The 12,568-nt window shown below is 38.1% G+C and overlaps 1 protein-coding gene and 1 long non-coding RNA gene across 2 annotated transcripts; both read right to left on the bottom strand.

Annotated features, from left to right (window-relative positions):
- Positions 1-675: 675 nt before the first annotated feature.
- LOC125201265 (uncharacterized) lies at positions 676-2,384 on the bottom strand. The gene is made up of 2 exons (XR_007172857.2): positions 1,189-2,384; positions 676-941 (listed from the first exon to the last, which is right to left on the bottom strand). It is a non-coding gene; the product is annotated as an uncharacterized LOC125201265 (long non-coding RNA).
- A 3,202-nt stretch (positions 2,385-5,586) lies between these two features.
- LOC148931595 (ABC transporter G family member 1-like) lies at positions 5,587-10,289 on the bottom strand. Its single transcript, XM_089065854.1, has 8 exons — positions 9,904-10,289; positions 9,740-9,819; positions 8,436-8,900; positions 8,273-8,359; positions 8,092-8,202; positions 6,916-7,110; positions 6,600-6,686; positions 5,587-6,367 (listed from the first exon to the last, which is right to left on the bottom strand). Exons 1-8 carry the CDS (start codon positions 10,160-10,162, stop codon positions 5,720-5,722), a joined length of 1,932 nt encoding a protein of 643 aa, XP_088921980.1. The 5' UTR covers positions 10,163-10,289; the 3' UTR covers positions 5,587-5,719.
- Positions 10,290-12,568: the final 2,279 nt, after the last annotated feature.

The raw sequence follows: 12,568 nt of genomic DNA on the forward strand, positions 1-12,568 counted from the left end.
CGTGATGAGTTCAGTTGAACTTAGTCTCAGTTTCCTTGTAAACCAATCATTGCGAGTTGGCAATTTTAATTCACAGAGTCACACCAGAGATGTTATTCTTGCCACCTTGAGTAATTTGAGTACTCTTCCAAGACAAGGATTTCTTTTCAGTAATTCATCAATCTAAATTCAGTATCATCCAAGTTAAGACTGTTTGACTAAATTCCTAATGCGAAACTCTCAACGAAGGCGAAGCCTTGATCCTTTTCACATAGCTTTCAGAAATAAGTCATGATGGACAGACATGAGTAAATATGATCCACCCAACGACCTCGATCATGCCACACGGATTAGATAAGAATAGTTGATCGATGGATACGCGTATAACGAATAGAAGTAAGGGAGCTACGAGAAAAGGCCAAAATTAATCATGGACAAAAAGTGCAACAGTTAAAGAATAAGTTTATCACTTCGGTGAAAGTACTGAGAAAGCCCCATGGGCAAGAAGAAGCCACTTCGGAGTTGAAAGATAAGATGAAGGAGCGTTACCCCGGGCTTTTCGAGTAGAGCAACGCAAATTTCGGGACGAAATTTTTGTTAAGGTGGATAGAATGTAACATCCCGAGTTTTCGTGCGCTAGTTTTAGAGTAAAAAAAAATTGACGAAAGGACGATTGGAAGAGATAAAGTTCAAGGATAAAAGTAAAAACTATGCTTGTATTAGATAGTTTTTGAGGAATAAAATACATGGATGATGGAAATAGTACATGCCGGCAAGTGTGATAAAATCAACATGCACCTATTCTACACTATCTATCCTACTTCTTTAGTTCTCAAGTTTGGAAGCAAACTAAATTGGGGATAGAACCAAATGAGCTCAAGAGGAGCATCTTCTTTCTTTCCCTCTCATTCTTATTCTCGATTTTGCTCCCCTCCACAAGCTCCAAGAATGCCTCCGTGTACCTACAAAGTTTACACCAAATTGGGGGTTAGAAAGTTACACACAAGTAAAGAAGGAGGGAAGCACAAGCTAAATAAGAGATGGAGCAAGTAGGTGAATAGTGCAGCTAGAAGAGCTACAAGATAGAGCATGAGGTAAGCCAATTTTTGTCACCACTTCATCTAACATCAAAAGAGATTCAAGACAAAGAAGGCATAGGAGAAAGAGCTCCTACACAAGCCCAAAGTAGAAGATGAGTAAAACTCTCACCTCCCCGTCGATCAAGGCCGAGAAATCAGCCAAGAAGATCAGCCACAATCACCAAAACGGCAAGAATCTCACAATCATCAAGCTCGAAAGAGAAAGAGCTAGCAATCCCAAAATAGGAGCCTTTGCCTCCAAGTCTCAAACATAGATTCCAATAGCTTAGCACTATATAAACAACCCCAATCTCCTTCTCACCCCCTCATTCTCAACACTATAATTTCACCAAATATTCAAGAGAATAGCAAGGAAGGGAGGAGGAGCAAGGAGGAGAGTTTGAGGCAGGACATCAGTTCCTTCCAAGAGGAATAATCAAAGTAAGGTAACAACCTCAACAACCATCTTCATCGCATCATGTAGATCAACCACAATAGATAGCCAATAACTTAGATTCATAGAAGCTCAATAGAATAGTCATAACAGTAGCAAGCATAAAGAACCGAACATCAACAGATGGTACCAATGCTTAGTCAAGTATGGGATACTCCTAAATCAGTAAACCACAAGTATGACAATCATAGAAACAAGACTAAGTGTACCAAAAACAATGGCAAGCTCCTTCCAGTGATTAAGTACAGCCAAGTTTCGAATCAATAAGCACTAGAGAGCCCCAAAGCTTTCGTTTTTATTGTTAGAATTTGAGTAGAAGGGGAAGGGGAGGAAGCTTAGCTTAGGCGGAGGGGCTGCCGGGCGACGAGCGAGCGTCGGCGAAGTCCGAAAATTTCCACGGAGCAGCTGCAGGCCGTGGCTGAGAGAGAGAAAAGGAGGCGATGCATCCTCTCTATTGCTGGGTTCGCCGAGGACGCCGGCGCTGGACGGAGAGCGCTCGTCGGAGAACGCTGAGGCGAGTTCGCCGGCGACGCAGGTGAGGCGCGATTCCGCCAAGGAAGAGAAGGGACGGAGAGAGAGGACGATGGAGCAGCGGCGGTGCGTGCTATGCGCTGCCGGCGACGCAGAGGAGGCGCCGACCGGAACAGCGGCGAGCACGAGAAGGAGAAGCCGCCGGGTTCTTCGATGTGATTTTAATTTAGGGATTTTGTTTTGGGATTAAGTGATGAAAAGAGAAAAGGTTGCAGGGGAAGGAAGAGAGAGCTCCGGCGACGCCGAAGATGGCGATTCGCCGGAGAGGTGGCAAGGAAGAAGGGCGTAAGCGCCGCTGCTTTGATATTCTGTGAAGAAGGGGTTTTGAGAATGAAGGTGAATTAGGAGTGAGAAGTGCCGATGGATTGAGGTGAAGGATAAAGGATTTGGGCTGCCTCTTTTAATTTTTGTATGGGCCATTTAATTGGCTAAGTGGGCTACTTGAGTATATTTGAATTAAAATAGAAGGTGGGCTGATTTTTATGAATGAAAGAAATAAGTGGAGATTATTGTTGGGCCAAGACTTAATTATGAGAAGCTGGGATTAATTTAAGATTTGATTTGGAGCATGATGAATTAATTCCCGAATAGTTTATTAAAATTTCGAAGACGGAAAATATTAAAGTTGGAGAAGCGAATGGGCCGACCGGCGTCGCCCCGCGACACCATGGGCGGCCTTAAGAGAAATTCAAAGAAAAGATTTAAGAAAGGATTTTCCAAGAATCCATATTAAATGCTCAAGTAATTATTTTAAAGATAATGGAATTTCTCCGAACTTAGTGAATAAATAAATTCTACAAAGTAATGAAGCCGAGGTGGGATTTAGAAAATCCTATAAGTCGAGACAAAGATATAAGTGCTACCCAATAGGATGCATGCATTCTTCTAAGGTGAAATAGTTCAAGTACTAATTAGCGTGTTACGCTATTTATTTTCAAAGGATAAATTGCTCAAGGGAAAGTGAGGTCAAAGCGAATAATTGAATTGACGAATAAGCATACCAGGTGGGCTTTCTTTTAATATCCAGCACTATAGTGTGGATATAAAGCAAATACATTTGAAGTTATGAAAAATCATCTTTTCTCAAAATGGAGCTATGATTCTTTTTAAATTGTCGTCATGCCATAAAATGTTTTGTTTTGATGATTGTCATGGATTCTCATGGATTGTCACGGAATGGATTGTTATGGATTCTCACGGATTGTCATGGAATGGGTTGTCATGGATTTTCAATGAATGATGAACGATGAACGATGAACGATGAACGATGAACGATGAATGATGAATGATGAATGAATGGAATGGATTTATGAATGAATGATGAATGATGAAAGAACCTAGTCTGTAGTCGAACTTTTAGCTCACAAAAGAACTTAGTAAGCTCGGGCCTTTTAAGAAAAACCCCCGTGTGTTACTGTGATGGCTTGACAACTATATAATGTATGTTTTGTTTTCGGCACGTGTCCACTGAGTACACCAAGTACTCAGCCCTGCATGTATTTATAAATGTGCAGGTTGAACGTCAGGAGGATGGAGTGATGATTGGAGTCGATGTTGTTAAACAATCAAGTTGATCTCCCAACGGTCCGTGTCTTCATACACGAAGTCGTTCAGTAAGGACTTATTCCGCTGTGTCTTTGTAATGTGAGAATTGTAGAATCTCACCATCAACTCTGATTTATTTGAGGAGACGTTCATTCTGTTTTCAAGACCATGTAATGAAATACTCGGCTTCTATGATATCAATTGACTTGGTCTTTGTGCGAATTCTCAAGTTCCAGCCCTTTTCTTTCCCCCGCTTCTTTAATCCCTCCCATTAGTCGTGGTTTACCCGCTTTCGCTATCCTTAGCAAAAATGCGGTCGTGACAGTAGGGCCGCAAACCCTATCAGGCTAGTGTACACGGGAGATCAGGAGTCGTCCTTGCTAGTCGGTCGGTCTCGTGGGCGAAAGTGTGGCCACATTTCGTCGCACCATGATATTGTTGATTGATGAGAAAATGGGAGGTATTGTTTGACTGGCCAGTCCATGAAATATTTTGTGATACTCGATGCTATCTTTTAAATTAAATGCTAAACCTCGAGTTCACTATGGTAAGGGTGGCATAACTATTAAAACGTTTTGGCATGAGTCCACTGAGTATGTTTAAAATACTCAGCCCTGCATGTGTTTTTCCTATGTGCAGGTTGAGCGGCGACGGGCGGTCGGTGGTGCTGAGACAGTTGAATCGAATAAAATGGATGTTTGGAACTTTAAGTGTAGTCATACATGGCTTCGTTTTCTCTTGGATTGCTTCGGTTGAATATTTGGGAACTTATTATCTTTGGTTGATTCGAACTTATTTCTTTGATTTGGGATATGGTGAAATATGGCGTTTTGTTGGATTTACAATAAACCCTTGACTTTTGAGCTTAGCCTTTGTTATCTATAAAATCTTGATTTTCGTGATTTAGTCGTTGACTTATTGCCTTGATAGTTCATTAAACACTTGGTCAAATCTCTTTAAATGAAACCCTAGTCTACGTTCTTGTTGCCTTTAAGTTCGCCTAAGTAGCAGTCGCCGTATTTATTACACCCTAGAAATCCGGGCTGTTACAAAAATAGTTGTCAAAGTGTGCAGGGTGAGATACAAGTCAGGATGACAGGGTCTGGAGAAATTCAGGTGAAAAGAACATAGGGTGCAATACTGATCAGGATGCACGCCATGAAGCTTGAGTACGAGAGGGAGTGGATTGTTACAAATGATCATCTATCTAGAAGGGGCAAAATCGTCGATTCAAGAGAAGGAACAGCCTTAGGGATTGGGGCAGGCCGCACCTTTAAATAGAAGATCAATATTGAAGAAACATGTCCATGCTTAGACCATTTTGGAGAATAGATCCACTTTACTCTCATAGATAGCTTTAATTAGTTAGTTGTCACTTGAACTTTCCAACCACCTGCCGGAAGAAAATGTTCTAAGCGTGGACGTGTTTCTTCAATGTTGATATTCTATTTATAGGGCAGCCTACCTCAATCCCTAGGGCTGCTCCTTCTCTTGAGTTGACGATTCTGCCCCTTCTAGATAGATGATCCTTTGTAGCAATCCACTCCATTTTGCGCTCAAGCTTCATGGCGTGCATCTTGATCAGTATTGCACCCTTTCTGCTTTCTTTTTCATCTGAATTTCTTCTTCCGACCCTTTCCTCCTGAGTAGTACCTCATCCTGCACACTTTAGCAACTTTTTACATATATTATCCAATTAAGCACGTTATCCTGACCAGTTACCAAGGCCTAGAATGAGATTTATCAATATCCTACACCCATGTATTTATAGGGGTGGAGGAGACTCTTGAACTTACACGATAAATGAGCATATGAACTCTCCATACTTGGGACTCATGACATCATAAATAGTATACTCCTAGAAACTACCATTTTTCCTCTATATTCTAACATTTTATAGGTGAGTTAATGAAAACATGGTCTTTGCCAAGTTAAGTACTCCATGATCTTAGGTTTTTGATACTGTAATAGCAAGCTAGCTAGTGTGACACGATGCAATAGACATGGAAGGAAAATAACTTCATTGATATTCAGCGCACATATAAAGGTGCAATATAAACATATCTTAGCTACAATCATATATAATACGCATGAACAACTTGATCATTGATGACTTCTTCTTCTTGCGAATCTAATCTTCCACATTAGTTTTTCTATTTTGTGAGGCTAATCGCGCCAGAATCGCTCTACTCATAGGCTTAATAACCTCCGTCGCCGTTACAATCCCCCAAAACAGCAACCTATAAACCACCACCATCCCAATAACCACACCCAAATCCACCCACTTTGACCGCCCCATTTCCATCTGCCAAAAACGCCCCAAAATCTCCTCCCCACTGATCTGCCCGGAATGCCCATCGGGCAGCATCAACCCCTCGAACTCATTCTTGTAGAAGCCTTCGTTGGCGTACCTTTGGAAGGAGATGTAGTAAACCGGAAACTTCCAGAAGACCTTCGGAATGTCGTTGGGCAGCCGGAAGAAGCCGTCGTTAAGGATCATGATGCCCTGGATTCCGGCCCCGGCAATGATCCCGACGAGGAAGTTGGGCACGATGGTCGCCACCGCCATCATCATGCTCTCCACCAGCATCATGCAGCTCAGGAGGAGTAGCACGAAATAAGCAAAGTGGCTGGCGTCTCGCTGGAGGCCCACGAGGTAGTACGCCATCGCCCCGGGAATGACCGTTACGAGGAGAAGGTATGGGAAGGAGGAGATGGTGTTTCCTACCATGAATGCCGCCACACTGTAGTGCCCGTTGAGACGTTCGCGCGTGAATATCTGTCAAAATTTAAAACGAACAAGTTGGTTTTGATTTCATGAATTTTGTGAAATTAGATATAAAATATTAATTAATTAGATATACAATATTAATTAGATATAAAGTATGTAGCATATCATTTCTCATTTATAGTTTTAAAATATCATGTCATTTTATGACTGAGTTGTTGGAATGCACCTATAAATAAGGTGTAGTAAATGCTAAAAAGTAGTACTACTACAGAGTACTTACTTTCATATCCTCCACAAACGAAGGGAAGCCTCCAATTGCCATAAATGTCATGAAAGATGAAATAAAAACCAACACTGAAGCCCTCGCCTGTCAAAATAATTAGCGTAATTGGAATAAATCGATCTGGGTATTAAACAAATTATTGATCGAAAATCAATAATTTACAAACTTTTATTTCTAATATTTTTGTTAATATTATATATTGTCTTCTAGTATGACATTCTATATATATTGGATTCATAGATTAATGTTTAGTGTTTATAGAAAATATATATGTAACGTTTAATCAATATTTAACACAAATAAATTTAAGTACCTGTATGGAACTATATGTAGAGCCAATATTATGGAAAACTGTTCCGACGCATAAGCACAAAGCAACATATATTCCAAAGCGAAACCAGTAATATCCCACGTCACGAAACATGTTCAAACATGATCTTCTTGTTAATACTGCACATTGTCTAATCAATCCAGCTTGCTTCCCTTTCCTCTCCAGCAATCCATTCTTCTACAGCATCAAAAAAATTGAATATTTACATTTTTTATTTTAATCGAAATAATTTATTTGTAATCAATGTAACGCTCTAGCTATATGCATGTCACGCGCTAGATTGCTTAATGTACATATTTTCATTTATATAATCATGGGAAGGTAGTTAAGGGTGACAAATCGTGCGGATTGGGTCATTATCGTGTTAATATGATAATGATCTAACCCAATAAAGTTGACATGTTAAGGAAATTTTAAACTTGAACATAACCCCCACCAAACACATACTACCTATTAGTGATACCGTGTAACACAACACGAACTTATTTACATAATTAAACAAACCTGTTTTGTACGATTGTAATTTGATATTATCCAACTAAAACTAGTTTATAAATTTGATTTACATGATAAAAAAACACGCATATAAATGATTTAAACCTGATTTTCAAGAATTTATAGAATAAAATTAAAGTACTATAATTTTGTTCAAAAAGGAAATGAAAATAATATGATTAATATGTAGGAGTATTTCTTTTTTACTGGTTATCTAAACCCATTCCAACACATTATGAACTCAATCAGGAATTACTGGGTTTCTAACCGATTAACTTGATAACAATCTAAATCTATCCCAATAAATCTGGATCTAAATCCATTAATTTTATGCTTATTCATATTGAGTTTTTATTTCGCGTTGAAAATTGTCACTAGCTGACTACTTTAACTATAGCTCATTCCAATCAGAGAGTATTGACAAAGTCATTGTCGACATATTAAATTAATTCTTAGGTGCATTATCTCTAAAGTCTAATCTAATTGCTGTCGATGTATTAAATTAATTCTTTGTGCATTATCTCTAATCTAATTACTGTCGACAAATATCCTACTACTTCCCATTTTCATCCACACACATTGTTTTCGCTCACTTACGACAGAAAGCTTATGTCGGAGAGAGACATGTGAGAGAATTTGTACGTGGCAATTCCACATCAATACCTGTAGTTTTATTTCATCCACAAATTGTTTCACTTCTCTGAATGTATCTGAAGTCCCGTAGGCTTCAACTAAAACATTAATAGCTTCCTTTGTAAACCCTTGTTCGATATCCTAAACATGGAGTAGTAAATAATTAATACTATGAACAAATTATAATAAAAAGGACTAATTATGTACTCACCAAATCAAAGTCTTGATTAATTGTTCTCAAATAATGATCAGAAGGATTCCTCTTAGGTGGACATATGAATCCATTTGTTTCAAAAAACTGCTTCCACAAAAAAAGTAAAAAAAAATATTGTAAAAAAAAAAAAACATAAATAGGTAAAAATTCGTTGCCTTACCTGATTTGCTAATGAAGTGGATCCAAAATAGACAGTCTGGCCACAAGAGAGAAGGCAAAGGTTATGAAAAAGCTCGAAAACCTCAGAACTTGGTTGATGAATTGATGCAACCACGCTTATCCTCTCGTGTTGGGCGAGTCCAACGATGCGTTTCATCACGTGGTACGAAGCGGCGCTGTCTAGGCCGCTCGTGGGCTCGTCCAGGAACAGCAGCCTCGGCCTCCGCAGCAGCTCGATGCAGATGCTGACCCTTCTCTTCTGGCCCCCGCTCAGCCCCTTCACGTTCCACCCACCAATCCTCGTGTCGATCGCATCGCTCAGCCCCATCTCTTTGATGGTGGCCTCGGCTCTCTCCCTTTTCTCGGATTCTAGCATGGAATCCGGAAGCTGGAGGAGAGCCGAGTAGTACACGGCTTCCCTCACGGTCAGTGTCGTCACTAGGACGTCGTCCTGGGCCACGTACGCCTTGCGAACAGAGGAAAACATTTAGAGTAAATTAAACTAATGAATTTTACTACCTCCGTCCCCCAAAATTTGCTACACTTTGACCCGACACGGGTTTTAAGAAATGTAATGGAAAGTGAGTTGAAAAAGTTGGTGGGATGTGGGTCCTACTTTTAAAGTATTAGTTTTATAATAAAATGTGAGTAGGAATGAGTTAGTGGAATATGGGGTCCACTACCAAAAATGGTAAAAGTGAAGTGTATCAAATTTTCAGAGACGGATCAAAATAGTAAACTGTATCAAATTTTCAGGGACGGAGGTAGTATAAATTAATTTAAATGTCGATTTGGCCGATATACAGAACTTTCTCTCTGGCAACTATGTTAGCATTAAATTAAGCATTGGGTCGCCTGAGTAATAAGTGAGTAATTACTACGGCGACCATGCAAAATTTAATGTTGGCATAGTCGCTGAGAATTCTGTATAGCCAAATCGACTGATGTTACTTAAACGTCAAATGCACATGCTTAACTAAAATTGTTCTTGGTAAATATAAACTTAGTACTCCCTGCGTTCTAATGGAGGTGTTTCTTTTTGGCACATTAAGAAAAATTTTGTTGGGTGAGTTAAGTAAAGAGAGAATAAAGAGGAAAATAAAAAAGACAAAGACATGAAGAGAGAAAAAAGTAAGAGAGAGTAAAGTAGGTGTGAAAAAATGTGTTTTTTACTAAAAAGGAAAATGATTATATTACTATGAAACGTACTAAAATGGCAAAATGACTCTATTACTATGGAACGGATAAAGTAAGTACTAACAATTTGAAGATAATTTAAACGTTATTTTATTATATTATTCTTACCGAAGTTCCAAATGGAAGCCGCTGCTTGCGGCCATTGACAAGGATGTCTCCCTTCTGTCTAGTGTTGAAATGGAGCCTCTCTGTATTAATAATACAAACATTTAATCGAAACGAGCACTTTAACTTATATATTAATGCAATATTTATTATATATATAGGTGAACCTGCTAATGCATCGAGGAGGGTGGACTTGCCGCACCCGGAGGGGCCCATGATGGCTAAGACCTCAGCCGGCTGGACATAGCCGGTGAGGCCACGGAGGATGGGTCGCCGCCTGCCAGCCTTATCCGGCACGGTCACCCAGAGGTCCTGCCAAGTTAAGTGAATGCCGGGAGTGGATGAAAGAGATCCTCTTGTATTTAGAAATGGAATTGGAGATGATGTATCAAGAGGCCCTGGGCTATTCTCTATAGTAGTTCTCATTTTTTAGGAGTATTTTTATTTTGGAATTGGTATATGTGAACTAAGGGTATAATGGGTTGCAGTTTTAGACCTATATATACACAGATATATGAAGCAAGTGACTGTTAGACAGTTGAAGAAATAAATATGGTAGACCATTGTGTAATACTTAAAAGTCAAGAATATGTACTAGGATTGAGAAATGATATTCATATTGTATTTCTCATTGTTGTGAAGTGTGAACAGATTACAGATATCTACTCCGAGTACTACTATCATTTTTAGCATTTAGTATGTACACAAAAAATTTGTTGTCTTTTTATTCATAGAGACTACTATCTTACAAACACTATATATCCATTTAACAATATATTATACTCAAGGGAAGGGGTGTGATCAATTGCTAACTTTCTTAAATTCCTAACTATATTATCTCATCAACGCAGACATTAATATGTCAACACATAATTTTATTGTCATTTCATATTGTATTCACATTATGTGTTGACATTTTAATGTCATGGTGTTGACGTTTTTAATACGCTGCGTTGATGAGTTAACAAAATTAGCAATTTAAAAAGTTAGCAATATATTATACTCGATATATCAATTTATTTAAATATATTGATCTTTATAATTATAAATTTTTAGAAAAATTATGATAATTACCATGAACTTTATCATGATTCATCAATTTCTATACTCAAAATACATCTATTTATTATAACTAACATTACCTCTAACTAAAAGCACTCGCAAGTTAATGATGTTGCTTTTGTGGCAAGGCAGGTGTTCCACTGCGATTGCAGCCTGCAGGGGCTGGGGTGCGACGGTTGCGGTGAAGCTGAAGACCTTGTCAATTTTATTTTGTATTTTCTTTAGATTTTTCATTCACTCTCATTGTGTCTTTTTTTCTTATATGCATTTAGCAAGAATTTGTATATTTTGATATTCATAATTGAGTTATCTACCATTTCCTCAGTTCCGCAGTAGGGGAAGCATTTTTTTCGACACGCATTTAATAAAATTGTGTTAAATGAGTTAAGCAAAAAAAATACTAGTAATAAAGTAAGAAATGAAAAGTGTTGACATATGAAGAAATAATAAAGTAAAACAAAAATAAAGTAAGAGAGAAGAAATGTGTTGACTTTTGCTCGAAAATGAAATGACTTTATTATTATAGAAAGTATTAAAATGACAAAATTACTCCACTACTGCAGAATAAAGAGAGTAATAAATACACGGACTTTCAACATTTGTGGATTCTTTTAATCTTTTTCACGAACTTTATCTTCCTAATTTAAATAGATGTACTTTACATCTTCTGATTTTTCCTCCAAATTCAAGATGACTTGTCCGTCGAAAATGTTAATGTGGCAAAAACAACCATCATTAAAGTAATGTCATTTTGAATAGGAAGAGGGTAATTGGTACGTAAACACAAAAAACTTTTAAAAAAGAAATTTCTCCCAATAATTTTGAAATTTTCTAGAATTTTCTCAAACTTTTAAGATTTTATGGTTTTTTCCAAATATATATTAGATGTTTCCTAAATGCACAATATCTCATAAATCTATGGGTCGTTCAAGATATTCGACGGTCCATAACCCTATATAATTAACAAAAAGTTGTGCAAAAAAATATTAAACCATAGTACAATTAGAAAGAGCCAAATCGGAGCGATACAAAAATATTAATTTGATTGGATTCATTAAGCAAGAAAAACTCAAAGTTCATACATTTAAATTTAAAAAAAATGTAAGCTTAGGTGAAAATTCATATTTCAAAAGTTCATATAACTACAAGTAAATAACATAAAAATTATTTTGCCAGTTTTTGACATAGAGATGATAATATATCCACATTAATTTTAATCTGATCGAAATCTTTTGTTGAAGGAGAAATTAGAAAATCTCAAACTTATGTAGTATTTTATTTTAAAAAAAATAAAATTTGAGAAAAAATGAAAAAAAATGTTGAAAGTTCTTTTATTTACATATATATATATATATAGAGTTGTGATCAATGTCGAACAAATTTTAAAAACCAAACCGAAACCAAATCTCATCCACCAATTTTATAAGCTTGTGGTCATATTAATTCATCCACAAGAGTGCGCCATCTGCTTGGTGGAATCGGGAGCAGCGACGTCCTCCGCCTGCTACCACGTGTTCCACCGCGAGTGCATCGACCTCTGGCTCGAGTCCTACAAGACATGCCCGGTCTGCCGCCATGACCTCAACTCGCTGTTGTAGTCGCCGGTCAAGTTGCCGAGGGTGTCGGTCAACGAGGAGGACGAGGGGACCCGCCAAGACTTAGACAGCTGCAACATCACCATCAAAGAGGAAGACGAGGAGCGGAGGAATCAAGAGACGGAGACGAAGAGAGAGAAGTTCTCGACATCGCACTCGACGGGGCACTCGATAA

This window comes from Salvia hispanica, chromosome 2 (assembly GCF_029641045.1).
Source record: "Salvia hispanica isolate PSC_SH4W2 chromosome 2, Shi_PSC_v1, whole genome shotgun sequence".
Taxonomy (NCBI): Eukaryota; Viridiplantae; Streptophyta; class Magnoliopsida; order Lamiales; family Lamiaceae; genus Salvia; species Salvia hispanica.

Excerpts from the sequence above, each read along its gene's own strand:
- LOC148931595 (XM_089065854.1), bottom strand. The coding sequence starts at position 10,162 with ATGAGAACTACTATAGAGAATAGCCCAGGGCCTCTTGATACATCATCT. Across the intron at positions 9,820-9,903 it reads CCTCCTCGATGCATTAGCAG|AGAGGCTCCATTTCAACACT; the intron begins GTTCACCTATAT and ends TTATTAATACAG. Across the intron at positions 7,111-8,091 it reads TGGATGAAATAAAACTACAG|AAGAATGGATTGCTGGAGAG; the intron begins GTATTGATGTGG and ends TTGATGCTGTAG.